Here is a 20,358-nt window from a genome sequence, read left to right on the forward strand (position 1 = left end):
TAGTGAGAGGCACTATCTCCATTTTGAGCCGCTGGAGGCGGAGATGAATGGACTTTTGTAACTGCAGAGTTGGGGCATGTCACAGCTTTGCTAAGGTATCAGCTTGTTCCTGGGGTAATGTGGGATTTAGTGCAGAGCTGTTGGTTTAATTCTTGTTTTAGAAGGGGGAAAAAATCCATTCTTATTCCAGCATAATCCTTAAGGTGAATTCTAGCATTGCCAAGTTCCAAAGGAGTGCTGTCCTCACTTGGGTTTTGTAGGCCTTCTCCAGGAAGGTGTCTCTCTAGGAGCTCTTTCTGTTCACTGAGTTCAAAAAGGTAGACGGAATTCTTGTTGTGTAGCTGACGGAATCAAGCTAGCCTCGGTGTAATTATGTCTTGAAGACGGAAGTGCTGTCTGTCTCTGGGGAAGAGAGCTGTTGCCAGAATCTGGGGAAGTAATCTGGGCCTTCATTTCTTGCTTACATCCTAAATCAATCAATCAGTTCATGACACCCACCCAGAGGCCTGGGCCTCACAGGCCAGGAAGAGAATTGAGTATGGTGAATTTTCCATTATTACCAAATGCATGCTCCCTGCTGCTGTGCAGAGAAGGCCTGGTCAGCACAGACAGCAGCAGCAGTTAGATGGCCTTAGTGGGCCAAGCATTGTCTGCATTCCACATGCCCTCACTTTCTGACTTCTTATGGTGGCCCTGATTATCTCATCTTGTAGATAAGAAACTGAGGCACCAAAAAAGGTTAGGTGACATCTCTGAGATGACAGAATCAGCAGGTGGTAGTCCCAGGATTTGAACTTGTGCTATCTGGCTCCAGGGAATTGCACAGAGAGAGAGAAAGGGGGAGAGGGGGTGGAGAGAGAGAGAGAGAGGGAGGGAGGGAGAGAGAGAGAGAGAGAGAGAGAGAGAGAGAGAGAGAGAGAGAGAGAATGAATGTTGGGTATTGGAAGCCAGGGCCTTGAACTACACCCATAGGCCCTTGCCAACTTTTGAATTTTGAGACGGACTTGCCAAGTTGTCCAGTCAGGCTGTGAACTCAATAATCTGTAAACGTAAAGAGACAGGCTTTGCACTTGGCATTTTCTTGCCTCAGCCTGCTGAGCACCTAGGATTTCAGGCTTGCACCCCAGCACCTGGCCCAGAAAGCCCATTCTTAGCCTGTCTGTGCTAATAATGGATCATTGGTCTGCCGTGGCATTGTTCTCCCGTGGAAAACACTATGGATCATTCAATACTGTCTTTAGAAATGCCCAGCTAGGGCCTAAACTGTACCAGTCTTTTCCTTTCTGCATCAGGTAATAGTAATACACCTGCTTTCATAAAGCAACAGGACCAGGAACATTTTTTAAGCAAACATAAAAATACTTGTAAGAAAATTCTGAAAGAGTATTTAATGAAAATTAATTGGCTCTCCTATTCTCTTTCTAGAGGCAATCCCTATGTTTTGTTTTGTTTTTCTAAGAGAAAACTCTGCCCTCTAGATATAGCTTATATGTATAAGAAGCCTTCATGATGCTGGAGTTCTGCTCTTCTGCAGTATCTATTCAGAATGACGGGCAGCTTTTGTCTTTGGTCCGCTTTGAACCCCAGTGTTGTCAGCTTTCCTCCTCTGTGAACTTGAATCTCCAGGGCTGCTTCACTGCCCTTGTTTGTAGCACAGGGATGCATATGGACTCTGTAGAGCTCTGTGCTGGCTGCAGAATGAACTCCTGTTGACCTTTCTCCAGTATTTGAAGAGCCTGCTGAAGTTTCTCAGCTTGAGACCATGCAGCCAGCACCTCCTGCTGTGCCAGTCCAAGGCCCTGCTTTTAGGGCTGGGCTCTGAGTCCTCTCTTGAGCTCACCACTTTTGTTCCCTTACTCAGGAATAAGAGGATCCCAAGCTCTTTCTGTTACCTAGCAGGTCAATCTTTGTCATTTTGGGTTATGTTAATATCATTGGGCTTTTACAATGTGACAGTATGTGACCCCAGACATCCTCACTGAGTTCTCAGACTAGCCCTGTTGATTTCCCAAGGGAAGACCAACAGAGTACTTTGGTGACAGCACTTTAGAAGTTGGCTTTAGAAGATTCCCCACTTCCCACCCCCATCTTACCCTGACTTGCTTGGCTTCCTCTTTTGTCCAAGTCAGGGAGACTTCCTCTTCTAGCCCAAGGGTTGTTTTAAAGACCCGTGAGAATCCCAGTTGACCACTTTTAAAAACAGCTTAGACAAAAGTTTGTGTCTCTGCTGAACTGTTGGGGGTTGCTCCTTGGCGCCCTCAGACATTGTAAGGCTTTCCCTTCCAAGTCCTAGCAACATCCCCTCCCACCCTTGGGTCCCTGAAGTGTAACAGTTCTGGAGCCAGGCACCCCCAGGAGCCAGCCATCCTCAGATGATTTAGGCATGGTGCGCTCTGAGCAGCTGACATGCTCTCATTTATAAAATGAGGCTCACAGTAGTTTCCACCTCATTGTTGAGAGACATCATGTAAATTGTTCAATCCAGCGCCTGTCACTGAGCAAGAGCCAAGAACTATAAGCTGTTGTTATTGTAAACAGATCTCCAGCAATTTAAAAACACAGAGGCTTTACCAGTTTCTCTGATGGCTGAAGTAGTGATAGAATTGAGTAGACCCAGCCATAATTTTTCTTGTTAATAAATTTATTTCAAAATTTAAAAATGTATATGCAATAAAATTAATACTTTGTCTTAGTTTTTTTTCAAATTTAATTGTTTTATGGTTTTGTGTGTGTGTATGTATTTGCATGTATGAGCATCACATGTGATGCCTGGCACCTTGTGGAAGCCAGAAGAGGGCTTCTGATCTTCAGGAATTGAAGTTGCAGATGGCTTTAGCCAGTGTGTGGATGCTGGGAATTGAACCTGGGGTCTCTGGAAGAGCAACTAGTACTCTTAGACACTGAACCATCTCTTCAGTCCCCTTCTTTTTAGATTTAAGCTGAAAAACTCTTTCCTTCCTTGATCCTTTCCTTAGTCCATCCCAAGGTGAATATTTTAATGGTACAAAAAGTGTTCCCATTGATTTTTGGTCAATCAGAATAGATTATTTCTATTCTGCAGGGGAGGAAATATTTCCACAGCCCTAGGCATTTACAAACTGAAATCCTGTGCTGCTCAGAGCTTTTAAAAATTATGTCATTGTGGGGGCTGGAGAGATGGCTTAGCGGTTAAGAGCACTGACAGCTCTTCTAGAAGTCATGAGTTCAATTCCCAGCACCCACATGGCAGCTTACACCTGTCTGGGACTCCAGGTACAACACCCTTGCACAGACGTCCATTTAGGCAAAAAACACCAATGTAAGTAAAAAGAAAGAACCCAGTCATTGGAATTGTGCTGGTATCATTGCTGATTTGAGGTGGATATGGGAAAACAGGAATAGATAGGTTTTAAATATATATGTCACTAGGCCAGGCTCATGGTTATGAAGAGGGTTTTTATGCATACATATGTAGACACATTCATATTCAAGCACACACAAACATGCATTTGCTCAGCATTCATGAGGAAGAGGTAGGTGGATCCCTATGAGTTTAAGGCCAGCCTGGTCTACATAATGAGTTCCAGGACAACCTGGGCTGTGTAGTTAGACCCTGTTTCAAAACCAAAAAAACAATCTTCCTCCCAGACCCGCCCATGTGCATGCACACATAGGCACACACATGTACACACACAAGCACAAACATCATGCAAAACTAGAACTAAAGATCAAATGAGACACTGGAAGAATTTGATTTTTCTTCGTAATTAATCATAATTCATAAACCAGAACAATTTATAAATTGTATTTTTAATTTCCTGTATGTATTTTCTTTAAGTCAGTCTTCCAGTCTCAGTTTCTCTCTCAGGTGTTAAAATTATAGGTATAAGCCAGTGCGAATGCTGCCCCCCACCCCAGAGCTTAATGCCTTTATTAAAACAGATAGTAAGAAACCTCCTTCCATGTGTTACCCACCTTTAACAGTGATCAAGCTGCTTGATCCTCTTTCCTTGCATGGTTGTAGTTGCAGAAATAACAGAAGAGTCACTTGCCCTTTTTTTCTATGTCTGTATGTAATATGTGTGTGATGTGTGGATGTGTGGGAGTGTGGGATAGACACTGCACACATATGCGTGTGTGGAAGTCAGAGGACATGTTTGGCTGTCAGTCCTGGACTTCTACCTGGGTGTTTTTCTTGTTATTGCTAACAAGCTATTGCTCTGTGGACAGCATGCTAGCCCCGAAAGCTTCCAAGGATACAAACTCAGCTCCTAATGCCCATGTGGCAGGCGCTTTACCCACTTATCTCCCCAGCCAGCCCTTTACTTTTGAGAATATAACTTTGTCCACAATGAGAACTGTTACTCGGATACTCAAGTTCCTCTTCCTAGAACATACTGCTGAGTAGTGGTGGATAAGTGGAGAGTGGGCAGGAAAGGAAGAGGAGGAGGAAGAAAGGGAAAAAAGGGACTTCTCCCAGGAGACAGGGAGACAAAGACAACAAAGTTAGGAGAGAAGAAGGAAAATAGAGGTGGGGAGACTGGGAATGGGCAGACAGCAGGAGTGACAGACAAGACACTGTGACAGGTACACTGATGGGCGGCAGCTGACAGAGAACTGGAGGGTGGAGTCTAGCATTTCTGAGCTCCCATTTCTTTCCTCTGGGAAATGGTGATGCTTGAGGGTCAGGTGTGCCGACTCTCCTCATGGGTCACTAGCTAGTGCTTACCCCAGGGAGTAACTGGACTTGAACCTCCTATCTGAGTCCATAGAGCTCCAGTGTTTACTCTACCCCCTACAATGCAACACATTTTACACGGTCATCTTAAAATTGACTTTGACTCTGGGTTGGGGGTAGAATCAGACATGGCTTTTTGGAGCCTGAGTCCTGCCTGTGTGTATGCATGTGTGTCTGTGTCAGTGTGTTTCAATGATCCAAATTAGCAATAAAAATGCTAATAGTAAGCTGGGCGTGGTGGCGCACGCCTTTAATCCCAGCACTCGGGAGGCAGAGGCAGGGCAGGCGGATTTCTGAGTTCGAGGCCATCCTGGTCTACAAAGTGAGCTCCAGGACAACCAGGGCTATACAGAGAAACCCTGTCTCGAAAAACCAAATAAATAAATAAATAAATAAATAAATAAATAAATAATGCTAATAGTAGTGAGACCTTCTGAAGGAGTTGGCTACCAATGAGTGGTCCAGTTCAGCCAGGTCCCAAGGACCCAGAAGACACACACAAAAGACAACGAACCTCATGATGAGCATGTTGAGTCTATCCCTGGCTCACAGTCTGCTGTACAGGCCTAAGACAGAGTAAGCCCGTGTTTTGTTGGCAGGCTTACTATTTATGCTTGGAGTCTGCAGCCAGTGCAGGAACTTCTGCATAGAGACATCCAGGGCTGCACCACTGTCTGCCTGTTTGGTTTGAAAGAACGGAGAGATATGTTTTTGTGTCCTGCCCTGTTTTAAGATCTTGAACATAGCTTATGTTTCATTGAAAACAATTCCTTGTATCCCTGGGCTGTGCTGGAGGGTTTCTGGACAGGCTGCTTTGTCCTACATTTCTGCTGGCTTTGTTTGGGTTAACAGGTTGTTAACAGTGCACTTTTTCAGTTCTGATATAAAAATACTTTGCTCGCCGGGCATGGTGGCGCACGCCTTTAATCCCAGCACTCAGGAGGCAGAGGCAGGCGGATTTCTGAGTTCGAGGCCAGCCTGGTCTACAGAGTGAGTTCCAGGACAGCCAGGGCTACACAGAGAAACCCTGTCTTGAAAAACCAAAAAAACCAAAAAAAACAAAAAAAACAAAAAAACAAAAAAACAAAAAAAAAAAACTTCGCTCCCTGCTAACAAGCATGGTGGGTGAGCTTCCCAGCACTGCGCTGTGTTGTGCTGTGCTGTGCTGTGTGCTGTTCCTTACTGTGCTGTACTGTGCTGTGTGCTGTGCTGTGCTATGCCGTGGCTGTGAGCCGTGTGCTGTGCTGTGTGTGCTGTGCTGTGTGTGCTGTGCTGTGCTGTGCTGTGCTGTGCTGTGCTGTGCCGTGTGCTGTGCTGCGCTTGTGCTGTGCTGACCCCTCCTGAGTCTAGCTGGCTGAAACTGTTGGTGTCCTGGAGACAGGTGTGGGAAGGAGCATCTTTGATACAAGTGTGCTGAGATTTTAATATTACTTGTTCATATCAAAATCCAAGCCAGGGACATGAGGAGGTCCTTGTCATCTTATAGCTGGTGACAGAGTCAATACCAAGCGCTCAAGTGTGGGTGGAGAGGGAGCCGTAATAATGCAGGGGCACAGAGGTAGGAGGGAGGTCTAGTGACAGATGGGAAAGGCAGGAGGATGAGCCTGGCTGGGAAGAGCCTGCCACTGGTTTTGGTGGGATCAGTCAGGTGACACAGCTGGGCCTGGGGAAGTAGGACTTCAAAGGGTTTGGAAAGATGGAAAAGCACAGCTTCCACCTGGAGCCTGTAGGGCCCTGCCACCTGCTTCAGTAGGAACCTGAAGTTTCCCTACCATGGATTGGACTGACGGTGTCATTTTCTGAGACATGTAGACTTAAGAGCAGTGTCTAAAAAGCTGCCAACAGCTACATACCCTGCAAGGCATAAGATGTTCTGAGCATTGCCTGGATTACACTGTTAATAAACGGTGGCTGGCCAGTAACAGAGAGGAAGTAGTCCGACTGGTTTTTCAGAAGGGTCCTTACATGGCAGGCAGTGTAGAAGTAGGGTGACCTGTGGATGCTGTACTGACATGGGCCTGGATGACATGTGCTCTGAGAGGTTTTAGATGGTGGTGTCTGTAAGGTGACTGAATGGGATGAAGTGCTTGCCGGGCAAGTCTGATGGCCTGGATTCCACCTCAGAACCCACATAATGGTCAAAGGAGCGAACCCACTGCAAAGAGCTGTCCTCTGACCCCACATGCACACACACACCCAAATCATAATACTCATAAACACTAAAATTTAAAAATATTTAGTTATTTCCACCAATAGTAATTATAGACTACTTTAACAATTTTTAAAAATAGTTTGTTTTAATTTTTATTTTTATGTATGCCACATGTGTGCAGGTGCCCACAGAGACCAGGGGGGGTGTTGAGTCTCCTGAAGTTGTGAGCCCCGCCCCTGCCATGTGGGTGCTGGAGACCTAACTCAGGTCCTCTGCAAAAGCAGCAAGTGTTAACCACTCAGCCCTACCTCCAGCCCCAACAATGATCCTTAAAGGGTGATACAAGATTCCTTCATATTTTTTAAATTTTGGGAATAAGGGCTGTATCTTCAGAAAGCTTAGTATTTGGGCTGTTTGACAGGGTCAGAGGTTCAGGGAGAAATCTATGTTGTTTAAGTTGCCTGGGTAAGTATTAGAAAGATTGCAAGGCAAATACTTAAGCCTTGGGATGACACAAACTGTTTTTTTAAAAAGAGGTTTCTCTAGAATCCTATTTCATTTAGTACCTATGATATCAGAAGCAGAAAAGAAGAACTGCATCATTTTAAGAGAAAGTTGCACAGTATACTCTGGTCACTGCATACACCAGTCTCCAGTTGGCTCTTCATGTTGCTCTTTTGGTCCTTGGGTATCATTGGGCACCTCAGCAGCCCTGTGAAGGAATTTGTTACTCTGGAAGGTCATGGGAAACTGGAAAGGGCTCATGACCTTGCAAGGGTCATCTTGCAAAGAAATCATCTTTGCTTCACTAATATCTAGTTGGAGCCAGCCATTTTGCTTCTTTAAGAACACAGGAAGCACAAGATGGTAGCAGTCTCCAGCAGAAGCCAGGTCCACATGTTACAGCTGCAGGGGCTCACACTGACAAAGGTGTCATAAAGAAGCATGTTTTTATTGAGATCGGGGTGTCAGGCTGGCCTTGGATCATCCCCTTCTTTGCTGAGTGCTGCCTCTGTCTCCTGTCTCCTCTCCCTGAGGCAACTCCATCTGCTCTGTTGTGGCACCGCAGAGACAAGCCCCTCTTGGGCTTTCACTTTTATAGCTATCAAGCTCTCACCAGCTGCTTCTCCCAGGGCCAGTATGAGGGAGGCCACTGATGGCTGTGGTGTTCTTACTTCTCCACTCCAGTTCCTCTACACCCTGTGACTTGTTGTTTCGGGGTGCTGGGAAAATTGAGTTCTGGATGTGAGGTAATACAAAGGCTGTATTTAGTTAAATGCGGTTTTGTTATTTTAATAATCTGAACTGTGGGTGAGGGTCTGAGTGATAAGAGGGATGCAGTGGCGTTCAGCAGGTTTACATTGTGGGAAATAAGACTTTTCCTCCAAGCTCACATTATGAGGAACTCACGAAACAGTTACAGACTGACTTGAGAATATTCTGAGCATGACCTCATCAGCTGGAACAGAAAGGAGCTAAAACATGAAGTCCTCTCCTTTGCAAAGGGTCTGTTTTACAGATCTGCGCATTGCGGAGATTCCTCTAGCCAGAGGAAATCTCAAAGGGGCCACCAAGGAAAGAAAGTTACTTTGGCAGGGCTTAAGTCCTTGAAATGAGCACAGGAAATGGGACTGTGTGTTTAGGGACATACCCTTTCTGTTCCTCCCCAACGAGGAAGTGTCTCCCAGGGCCCAAGGTGAGGACTGTGGGAAGTGCTGTGCAGCTGGCTGCCCCACACTCCACGGGGACCTGGGGACCAGTGCCAACAGGAAGTCAGGAGCTTCCTGGGGATGTTTTTCCTGGAGGCAAATTCTACCGTCTCCCTGAGACAGTGAAGTCTCCTTCCCCTGGGTCTCAGGGCAGCCACTGGCTCCCCTCATTCCTCACAGCGATCTAGCCCAGATATGCCCCATCCAAGGATCTTCTGTAAACAGTCTTCAACAGTGACTCACAACCTTGAAAAGGGATTTCCTTTTATTTTAATAAAAAGGACCTTTAACATACTCAAACAGTTTTCCTAGAGTACTGTCTAAACAAGTAAATTGTGTGCAGAGTTCCTATTGAACTTTCCAACATTCCGATACCCTCTGAGAGGAGCCCAGGTTTTCTAGTGGTTTAGAGGTAGTTTTCAGATGGCACTAATTTGTGATGCTGCAATAAACTGATTAGCAACTCTTGCTGAGTGTCACTGATGGGCAGCAACCTAAATGGTCTTAAAGGGGACAATGGTCACATTTAAAAATTCAAATATAATATATTTAAAATGTCATTTAGAAGGACACAGAAGAAAGTGCTTGTGGCAGAGAAGAGAGTGACTCAGTAGTGCATGGTGCAGTTTGTTGTCTGAAGAATACTGTCAAAGACTTGCTGAGAGAATAGGAGGGGAGCTCTTTGAGGCATCTTTGTGAGCAAAGCTTTCGGACTTGGTGGTGGTGATGGGGTGGTTTCCTGACAGTGGAAATGGCAAAGAGTTAATGTCTTGAGCAACAAAAATTTAAGTACATTCTGCAACTTTGGCCTGGTGAGCTGTGATCATTCTTACAGTTGATGAGTATGGCTGACTATGAAATGAAGAAAGTAACTTGGCACTGATGCACTGTGAGTCAGTTTTGACATCAGCCTGGACTGGGAATTGGCTGGAAGGTTTTGTTGCTACACTCCATGTCTCCATCCAGAGGCACACATGAGCAATACTTCCCTTTGGGCTTTGGCTGTTAACTTGAGGACCGGGATTGGGGGATGGGGTGGGGTTGAGAGAGAGGGCTTGGAGGCCATCCTGCTGGATCCAGGCAGCTGCAGGACGGTTTTCCCACAAGGCTTCACTCCCTACCTACATTGTCAGCTTCTGTCTCAGCCTTGGGGACAGGCCTGCTTCACTCCTCACCTCTGAGCAGAATGTGTCCTGCTTACTCCAGGTGTTTTTCCAGGCCACTTCCTCTAGTTATGTAACTGATCAAATCCAGATGCAAGGGAATGTTTGATAGAAGAGGTCAAATGGCGTTTGAGAAGAAAAGCACTTCTGTACGCGTGACACAGCATTCATTTCCTGTATGGGCCCAGCCTTCCAAAACGCTGAACTGCTGGCCCCGGGTTGGGGCATGCAGGGAAACACATAAGTGCTCTGTCAGGACAGTGGGAGGAGCCTCTCCCCAGAGCTGCTCATTTTAAATTGTCTGTTATGTAAGCATCCTGGCTTCTACTTACATGTTATTCTAGTGTTGGTGTTGTAAGCTGATTATAAAAATAACCTGGTCATGGTAACAAATGAGCCATAATAGAGAAGAGTGTAAAGAGAGCTGAAAGCCTTGTGACCAACCCTCCACACCCTGGGTCAGTTGCTGCTCACATCTTGGTGAGCAGTTTCTTCTGGTTCCCTTTGCTTTTTATAAAATTAGGATGTTACTGTATATGCCAGAATATAAAATTTTAATGAATGTATTATAAACATATTCCCAAGTGAAAGTATTTTGTTTATTTATTTGTGGTATTGAGAATCAAAGCCAGCGCCTGCACATTGCAGACTGGTGTCCTGCCACTGAGCCCTGTCTAAAACATCCCAAGTGGACTTTGAAGTGTTCTGTTTTGTGGATGGAGAATAGCTTAGCTTAACTTAATCAGTGGGTGTTTTGGACCTTCCAATTTTTTTCTGTCTTTTAAATTGGTATACACAAGTCATTGTTTGCATATCCTGGGATAAATTGCCAGTGATGGTGAAAGATTGTGAGACTGAGGTGATTTGTGTTGCACTGGACCCGGCAGTGCACACTGCTGCAGGCAGGCGCTGTAGAGGACCGCCTGCCGTCATGATGTGTCTCACCTTCATGCCCACCACTGTCTAGAAGGGCCCACTGGTTTGAAGGATTGCGTTCTTCAGTTCCTAGTGAGACTTCACACTTTCCATGTCCAATGATGATTTTAGTTTTCCATGAATTGTTTGTTTATGGGTCTTGTTCACCCTTTAGACATGTCTGCTTTCCCTTCCTCTCTTCCTCGTTCATTTTTTGAGACACGGTCTCACTGTGTAGCACTTACCTAGCCTTGAACACTCTCCACGCCCCAGGATGGCCTCAAACTCACAAACTTGTGACTGTGGTGGTTTAAATGTTTGGCCCAGGGAGTGGCACTACCAGAAGGTGTGGCCTTATTGGAGTAGGTGTGTCACTGTGAGTGTGGGCTTTAAGACCCTCATCCTAGCTGCCTGGAAGTCAGTATTCTGCTAGCAGCCTTCAGATGAAGATGTAGAACTCTGAACATGTAAGCCCGCCTCAGTTAAATGTTGTCCTTATAAGAATTGCCTTGGTCATGGTGTCTGTTTACAGCAGTGGAAACCCTAAGATAGAAGTTGGTACCAGCAACTGGAATATTGCTGTGATAGGCCTGACCATGCTTTTTTTTTGGAAGAATATGGATTTTGGGACTTTGGATTTGCAAAGCCTGGAATGCTTTAACTTGGGCTTAATGTGTCAACCTAGTAGGAATATGGAAGACAGTGGTGCTGAGGGTCATTTGAACTGTGTAGGACCGCTGGCCCAGGAGCTTTCAGTGGAGAAGAACTTTAATATGTGGCCAAGAAACTGTTTTGTGATGTTTTGGTGAAGAACGCAGCTGCTTTTGCCACTGTCTGAAGAGACTGCCTGAGGCTCCTAAAGTAAAGAGATTTATATTAATTGCATCGACAAAGGATATCGCAAAAAAGCCCAGCAGAGACTTTGTTCTCTGGTTAAGTCTGAAGAAACGCATTTTAAATAGGCACAGCAAGCTGAGAAAGGAAAAATACAAAATATATGGTTTGAATTTTAAAGGAGCACCAGGAAGTGAAATGGAGCTGAATCCTGTGTTCAAGGATATTTCATTGAATTAAGGGAGTAGTGACCTTGGGGCAAGATCCCACCCAGCTAAATTTAGGCCCAACCTTAATATAAGCCTTTAATCCCAGGAGACAAAGGAGAGCTTTGAGTTCAAGGCCAGCCTAGAACAGAGCAATTCTAGGTGAAGAAAAATTTAAATCCAGGTTTGGTGGTCCATACCTTTAATCCCTATGCTTAGAAGTCAGGCATGCAGATCTCTGAATTCAAAGTCATTCTACAGAGCAAGTTCCAGGACTGCGAAGCTTAGGCAGTGAAGGAGCTGGAAAGAGAAAGCTGGTGGAGATGTAATAGAATAAGGGGAACATGTTCCAGCCCCAGCAAGCAGCAGAACTCGGCAGCTTTGGCCACGTAGTTCTGGCTTTAGGGTGAAAAATAGAAGGGACTGCTGGGACATTGATGCTGGTTAGCTGGAGCTAAGAAATTAGTGGTGATTAGGAAGAGACCAGCATGACTGAGGTGAAATCTTCTGGGAAGTGTTTTTTGAGAGCACAGAGAAGCTCCAGAGACAGCCAAGGCTGTACCTTGCACTGTAGCTGTACTTGGAAATGAGTAAGAGTCACCCAGGTGGTACTGGTTTTGAAGACATGAAGGGTTATGAAGAGCAGCTGAGTCTTGGCACTGTGAGAGGTCATAGAAGACCATTGGTGAAGGTGCTGCCACAGTTACAGTTGGTGGCCCAGGACCGAAGGGATCATGCAAAGGAGTCGAGGCTTGGCACCATGAAGAGAGCCTATGAGAGGCTATTGCAGCGGAAGCCTCATTGTAGCGGAAGACTCCAGGGTATTGGAAATGCCAGTACCATGGGATGGTCACCAAGAACAGCCATAGCAGTGGTGGATCAACCTGAGCTTAGAGTGCTGCAGAAGGCAGAGCTGGAGAAGTGATGCCAGCCCTCTGGAGGAACCCAGATCATGTGTGGATCCCAGACATTGAAACAAAAAGCTGTAACATTGAAGTTGCCTTGGAGACCCCCCAAGATGTTCGAGATGCCAGAGCCATGGGGTATCTGCTGAGAAAAGCTGCTAACAGGGAGTGGAAACAGCCCAGGAGAAAGAAGTTGTTGCAGTCAACAAAGATGAAAAAGGAGTTGGAGATCTGAAGACTGCGTTGACATCAGCCATAGAGATGCAGAGTTTTGAGTTTGCCCAGCTGGTTTCCTGTCTTGCTTTGGGGATTACAGTTAAGTGATTGGATGAGTCTCAGAAGAGACTTTGAACTTTGGACTTTTAACGTTGTTGAGACTGCTATAGACTATGGGGACTTTTGAAGTTAGACTGAATGTATTTTGCATTATGCTGTGTTTAGGTATGGCCCACATAGACTCATATGTTTGAACAAGCCTATGGTGACCAGAGAGTAGAATGTGATGGTTTGTATATAATCTGGCCAAGGAATATTAGAAAGTGTGGCTCTATTGGAGTAGATGTGGCTTTGTTGGAGTAGTTGTATCACTGTGGGTGTGGGCTATAAGACCCTCATCCTAGTTGCCTGGAAGTTAGTTTTCTCCTAGTAACCTTCTGATGAAGATGTAGAACTCTCAGCTGCTCCTGCACCATGCCTGCCTAAATACTGCCTTACTCCCATCTTGATGATAATGGACTGAACCTCTGAACCTGTAAGCCAGCCTCAATTAAATGTTGTCCTTATACGAGTTGCCTTGGTCATGGTGTCTGTTCACAGCAATAAAGCCCTAAGACAGAAGTTGATACTGGGAGTGGGGTATTCCTGTGTCAGCCTGACCTTTTTTTTTTTTTTTTGGAGGACTGTGGAAGGACTTTGGAACTTTGATCTAGAAGACCAATTGAGTGTTAAGAGCTCTGTAGGATGTTCTGTAGGAGCTTGGAAGATGATGTTGAGAATAGTGCAGAAGATGGAGGCCTGGCTTGTGAAATTTCAGAGGGAAGATTAAAGACTCTTTCCAGGGCTGATGCTGTATTGACTGTGAGGATTCTGTGGTTTTGGTTAGCTGGGGCTGAAGAATCAGCTGTGATTAACAAGATACCAGAAGCACCAATTTTCATTACTAGGACGATTGATGCTGGTTAGAAATTAGCAGTGATTAAGAAGAGACCAGCATCACTAAGGTGAAATCTTATTGGAAGGGCTTCCTGAGAGTACAGAGGCTTATTCCAGAGGCAGCCATGGTTGTACCGCATGTTAGCAGTCAGTCAGACTTGGTAATATTTGAGTCACCCAGGTGGTACTGGTTTTGAAGCATGAAGGGGTAGCAGCTGGTGCTTGGGCACCATTGGTGAAGGTGCAGCCTCAGTGGCAGTTGAAGGCCAAGGACTGAAGGGGGCATGCAGAGAAGTTGAGGCTGAGCACCATGAAAAGAGTCTATGAGAGACTATTTATGAAAGTGCAGTGCAGTCCAGTTGCAGCAGAAGACAGCAGTGTTTTGGAGATGCCAGTACCATGAGATGACCACCAAGAACAACAGCTGAAGCCTAGAAGACAAGGTGTGTGCTACAGAGGGCAGAGCTGGAGAAGTATCCCAAGCCCTTGGATGAGCCCAGAAGATCATGAGTGGATCCCAGACATTGGATGGTTAAAGTTTGATTTTGCTTTTGATTGTGACTATGCCCTGATATTTTTCCCTCTTAAAATAAGAAAGTATTTTAGTAGAGCCCACAGTTGAGAGACTTTGAATTGTAAAAAGACTTTGAATTTCAAAAAAGATTGGACATTTTAAAGGGATTGAAATTTTAATATGTAAGAACTTTTAAAGACTGTGGGACTTTTAGAGTTATTTAGATCTTGGGGGTGAATAAGAAAATAAGGGTTGAGACTTACTAGTGATGTGTTTGTGTGACAAGTTGACAAGGGGTCAGTTGTACTGGCTGGTTTTGTGTGTCAACTTGACACAAGCTGGAATTTCACAGAGAATGGAGCTTCAGTTGAGGAAATGCCTCCATAAAATCCAGCTGTAAGGTATTTTCTCAATTAGTGATCAAGGCGGGAGGGCCCATTGTGGGTGGTGCCATCCCTGGGCTGGTGGTCCTGGGTTCTGTAAGAAAGCAGGCTGAGCAAGCCAGGGAAAGCAAGCCAGTAAACAGCATCCCTCCATGGCCTCTGCATCAGCTCCTGCCTCCAGGTTCCTTCCCTGTGTGAGTTCCAGTCCTGACTTCCTTTGGTGATGAACAGCAATGTGGAAGTATAGGCTAAATAAACCCTTTCCTCCCCAACTTGCTTCTTGGTCATGATGTTTGTGCAGGAATAGAAACCTTGACTAAGACAGTGACTCAGCCTGGCCTTGAATTTGAGGTACTTTTCATGCCTCAGGCCTCCCTAATGCTGGAACTACAGATAGCTTTCCATCATTTTATTGATATTATTTTAGGTGAATGAAGTCAGGCCCATCCCCAAAATGGGTATTACTGCCCAAGAAAATGATGGTTTTGGAGGCAGGGGTAATGGATAGTCCTCTAACTCTATATGGGGGCATGATGAGTGTTAATGTTTGCGCATGGCTCTTTTGTAAGTTTTCTACTCTTCTTAAGCCCAAACTGTTGCACAAGCTTGATTTCTCATTGTGATCTCACTCAAGTGGAATTGAGGTTTTATTACACAGCTCTGCACTGTTGTGCCTTCTAGAGGAGACTGGCCTCCTCAGAAGCGCCCTTCTGCAAACTTACCACAAAGGTGTCTGAGACAGACGTCACACAATCAGGGCTAGAAAGAGGATGGAGTGGAAAACTGTCTGTAGGCAGTGCCATGTGTGGTGCAATTGCTGCTGGTCACCTCCAGCCTCAGCTGGGACAGACACATTTCAGAACACAAGAGATGGGCAGGGCCTTCACAGGCTAAAAATGTGTAAGGATGACCATATCCGAGTGGGAAGAGGAGGGGACGGACGTTGGCAGAAAAGTAGAGAGGCAATCCTGTGGGCAACAGCTCTCTTGGGCAGAAGCAGAAGGGCATTTTGAAGTAGAGATCACAAAAACCAGCTCTCACCCCAGAATAGAGCGGGACTGGAATGGCCAGTGTTTGGTTATTTATATCAACATTGATATAGTTAAGTGTTTTAAGCTAGCTGTAGTAGCACAGGCCTGCTACCCCTGCATCTGAGCAGATGAATCAGGAGGGTTTTTTGTTTTTTGTTTTTTGTTTTTCGAGACAGGGTTTCTCTGTCCAGCCCTGGCTGTCCTGGAACTTACTCTGTAGACCAGGCTGGCCTCGAACTCAGAAATCTGCCTGCCTCTGCCTCCTGAGAGCTGGGATTAAAGGCGTGTGCCACCACACCCAGCTTTTTTTTTTTTTTTTAAGATTTGTTTATTATATGTAAGTACAATGTAGCTGTCTGTCTTCAGACAACTAGAAGAGGGCATGGGTCTCATTACGGGTGGTTGTAAGCCACCATGTGGTTACTGGGATTTGAACTCAGGACCTTTGAAAGGGCAGTTGGTGCTCTTACCCGCTGAGCCATCTCACCAGCCCAAATCAGGATTTTTAAGGATACTCTGGGTTATGAGAAACCTTGTCTCAAAAAGAAAAACTGGAACAAAAAGGAAAAATAAAAAGTGTTTTAAAGAATGTATACTCCATATTGTAAAAAGTGGCAGATTATAGAGATGGATTATGTCTATTTCTGAGAAAATTCATATTGGATTAATGAATATTATTGCGTTTATTGGGGGGGGTGCGTATGCCATGGTGGGTACAGAGGTCAGAACTCAGCTTTCTGTAGTCAGTTCCCTCCAATGAACATGTGGGTCCTGGGGATCAACCTCAGCTTGTCGGGTTTGGCACATGTTGGTCTTACCTGCGGAGCCATCTTGCCTGCCTGAACGAATGAACTTAAAGGCCTAAACTATTTGGGAGCAGGAATGCCTTCGTTTCTTTTCTGTTGCTGTGACAGAACACCATGAACAAGGCAACTCAGAAAATGTTTAGTTTGGGGCTCATGGTTCTAAAGGGTTAGAGTCCATGACCATCATGGTGAGGAGTGTGGCAGCAGGCAGGCATGGTGCAGGAGGCAGAGCTAACTGGGAATGGCATGGATGTTGGGAACCAAGTGAGACTATACCTGCTAATCCTCCCCAAACAGTTCCATTTCTGAAGCCCAGACCAAGCATTCAGATATGTGAGCATATGGGGCCCATTTTACTTAAACCACCATAAGGAATTATGCTTTGCATAATACTTGATAAAGACAACTAAACATTTTACTATGTAGTGACTTCAGCTCAGCTCTTCAGGTTCTCTTCCATGTTCATTTGCCTATTCCTTGTCTTGCAGAAGCCCTGCAGAGGCCAGTGGCATCTGACTTTGAGCCCCAGGGTCTCAGCGAAGCAGCTCGATGGAACTCCAAGGAAAACCTTCTTGCTGGGCCCAGTGAAAATGACCCCAACCTTTTTGTGGCACTCTATGATTTTGTGGCCAGTGGAGATAACACTCTCAGCATCACTAAAGGTAAAGGAGAGATGGCAAGCAAAGGGGGGGGGTGGTGGCTCTGAGTGGCCTGCCCTTTGCTCCCAAGACCTTTATAATTTGAGAGCAGAAATGCCTGCAGAGCATAGCATCCACCCTTGGGGGCTCCAGAGCTACACGTTTCCCCATGTTCCTACAGAAGACACCTGAACCCCAGGCTGGAAACTTGAGGGTTTTCTACTGTTTTTAATTCCCCAAGCAAAAGCATTTTTCCCTAAAACGTTTCCTTGCAATAGGAACAAAACTCTTGATGAGTAAATTTGTATGAGCTTAGATGCCAAGGCAGAGTTGTCCCCTGTGTACTCCTGAGCAACAGATGTGCTGGAGAAAGGTTAGACAGAAGAAAGCCAGTGACCAATGATATGTCTGTTTACTCTTTTTTTTTTTTTTCTAAGGTGAAAAGCTCCGGGTCTTGGGTTATAATCACAATGGGGAATGGTGTGAAGCCCAAACGAAAAATGGCCAAGGATGGGTCCCAAGCAACTACATCACCCCCGTCAACAGCCTGGAGAAACATTCCTGGTATCATGGCCCTGTATCTCGGAATGCTGCTGAGTATCTGCTGAGCAGCGGAATCAACGGCAGCTTCTTAGTGCGGGAGAGTGAGAGTAGCCCTGGCCAGAGATCCATCTCGCTGCGGTATGAAGGGAGGGTGTACCACTACAGGATCAACACTGCCTCTGATGGCAAGGTGGGTGACTGGGACCTGCAGCGAACTGATGGGCTGAGGGAAAAACAGAGATGGTAGCCCAGGACAGTGAGTTCTGGCAGCAAGGCTAGATCAGGATGCCTCCAGCAGGGTGTGGTGGCTCATACCTGTAATCCCAGCAGGAGGCCTAGACAAGAAGGATCAGGAATTCAAAGCTATCCTTGGCTACATAGTAAGTTCAAAGGCAGCCTGGGCTAGGTGAATACCCTGTTTCGGACAAAACAGATGATCTTAGGAATCCTCCAGATAAACAGCAGGAGTTTCCATTAGTTTCACAAATATGTAAGCCAGTGGGGACCATTCTTATTTAAATGACCACAGCCTCTGAACTGTGGTTGGGGGCAGGGTGTGTGAGACCTGGCTCCAAGTGTGGCACTCACCTAGCGTGACCCTGCTCTCACTGCAGAAATGCAGATACTGTGGCTGCGTTCTATGTACACACACAGGTTTTGTTTGCCTTTGAGAATCTTGCTATGTAATGCTGTTTGCCTGGAACTCACTATGGAGTCCAGGCTGGCCTTAAACGTGTGGCAACACTCCTGCCTCTGCCTCCTGAGTGCTGGGATTACAAGTGTGTACTGCCACACATAGCTTTGCTTCTTACTTATATGTAATATATATGCATGATTTCAAGTGACAAAAACCAAGTACAGTGAAAACTACTTGTGTCTCCTAGCTCAGTCTGCCTACTGCTGCCAGCTCCTCTCAGACTTACCCAGCGTATGTATCATTTTATGAAGCAGAGACACAAGTGACCCCTGCACACTGACGCACCTGTCCATTCCCCATGTGACAGGGTGTTTTGGAGGATTTCACAGTGGCACATGTGGACCTGCCTCTGTCAGTGTCCTGTGGTGGCTTATACCTGTAAGCCCAATTCTTGGAGCAGTGAGGCAGGGAGATTGCTGAGTTTGAAATACAGCCCACATGACATAGTGAGCCATAGTGGAAAGATAGCAACAAAACCGAAACAAGTCTGTGATCTGTTACATTTGTTTCTCTGTGCTGGTGTAAGCATGGACAATATAATGGCTGAATTTAGTAAAGGTTACAAGCCCTTTAAAAGCCACCTTCACAGGGTTATAGCATCTCACCAGACCATACACCATCTTTGTTACGCTACTGGATTCATGCCTGTGTGTCATTCTTGCTCCACTTATTAAATTTGCTTTTCTCCTGCTTAGAGAAGTCTGTGTACCCACTTTCAGGTGTGTGGAGCCTGTGGGTCTCCTGCTTGTTTGAGTCTAGGGTGAGACTTCGGATAACTAGCTGCAGCCCTGCCTACAGTCTGTGTCTGGGAGGCTGGCACCCTTGTGATCTTTTCAGCATTTTCCTGGCGGCTCACACATTCATTTGTACCATATGAGCATCTATATAGTCCTCCTTGAACTTGCTCTTCGGACCAAGCTGGCCTGCCCCTGCCTCCAGAGCACAGGGACTAAAGTCATGTGCCACCATGCCCATCCATATGCCTCTCTGATTTCTTTCGTCTTGAGTATTCACATCCTCCTGCCTGTCTCTGGGACAGTGTGGTGTAGCACTGTGGTTTCAGTGCAGAATCAGTCTGTTACTGGTACATTTTAATTCCTTTTCTCAGCACTGATCAGATGCCTCACCAAAAGCAACTTCCAGAAGGGAAGGTTTGTGTATTTGGCTAGTCCTGGTGGGGCTGGCCTCTCGGTAGATGCTGCTGCTTGCTCATAGCCCAGAGGATGAAGAAGCAGAAAACAGGGAATACACTGGCTTTCTTTATCTCACTCCAGTACATCAGCCCATGGGACGTGCTGCCCACATTACTGGGCACGGTCTTCCCCACCCAGTCCATGCTGGAGAACCCATCACAGAAGCACCCAAGCTGCGCTTCATCAGGGAAGTGCCCTAGGTGTTTCCTAATTCAGACAGTCTAGCCACGCAACTTGCAGTTAGAGCCACTGCCCCAGCTGTGTTGGGTAAAGCTAGATGTTTATGCTGGGGAGTAGACTCTGGGGTGGTGGCCCTTTGAAAGAGCCCTCAGGCTACAAAGTGCCTTTTCCCCTGGAGCGGACAGCTTGCTCCCATCTGCTTTCTTTTTAACATAGCCAGCCAGGCTGTTTTAGGATAATCACTGAGGTCCACACTGAGCAAACATTGCTGTCTTGTCCCCAGAATCCTTTAGTCACCAGTCTCAGAACAGTGCAGCCAGGTGGATATAAGAGGCAGCTCTGTAGCTTGTGCTTAGGCTAAGTACTGCTCAGAGTGGGAAGTGTTGAGATCCCTCTGTCTAAAGGCTGGTATGTGTCTCAGTGTGGAGAGGCCTCTCCCATGGCCAGCAGCTCATCGAGCAGCTTGCTCTCTGCCCCTTCCTGGACAAGGTTCTATCAACTGTTGAAGCATTCAGAGCTTTTGGAGACTTCTCAGCCCTTGATGAGGCTTCTATCTGTAGAGAGTATATACAAGGAAGCTGTATTGGGTGGAATCGTGTCCCTAGAGTGGGAGATATGCG

The 20,358-nt window shown here is 46.0% G+C and overlaps 1 protein-coding gene across 6 annotated transcripts in view; it reads left to right on the top strand.

The window, feature by feature from the left end:
- The window catches only part of Abl1 (c-abl oncogene 1, non-receptor tyrosine kinase), a 118,850-nt gene that overhangs the window by 73,115 nt on the left and 25,377 nt on the right, over positions 1 to 20,358 (top strand). For all 6 annotated transcript variants that reach the window (XM_006497621.4, NM_001283046.1, NM_001283047.1 and 3 more), the window contains 2 exons: positions 16,976 to 17,149; positions 17,563 to 17,858. In XM_006497621.4, the coding sequence (XP_006497684.1) occupies positions 16,976 to 17,149; positions 17,563 to 17,858 (470 nt within the window). The remainder of the gene's footprint in view (positions 1 to 16,975; positions 17,150 to 17,562; positions 17,859 to 20,358) is intronic.

This window comes from Mus musculus, chromosome 2 (assembly GCF_000001635.26).
Source record: "Mus musculus strain C57BL/6J chromosome 2, GRCm38.p6 C57BL/6J".
Taxonomy (NCBI): domain Eukaryota; kingdom Metazoa; phylum Chordata; class Mammalia; order Rodentia; family Muridae; genus Mus; species Mus musculus.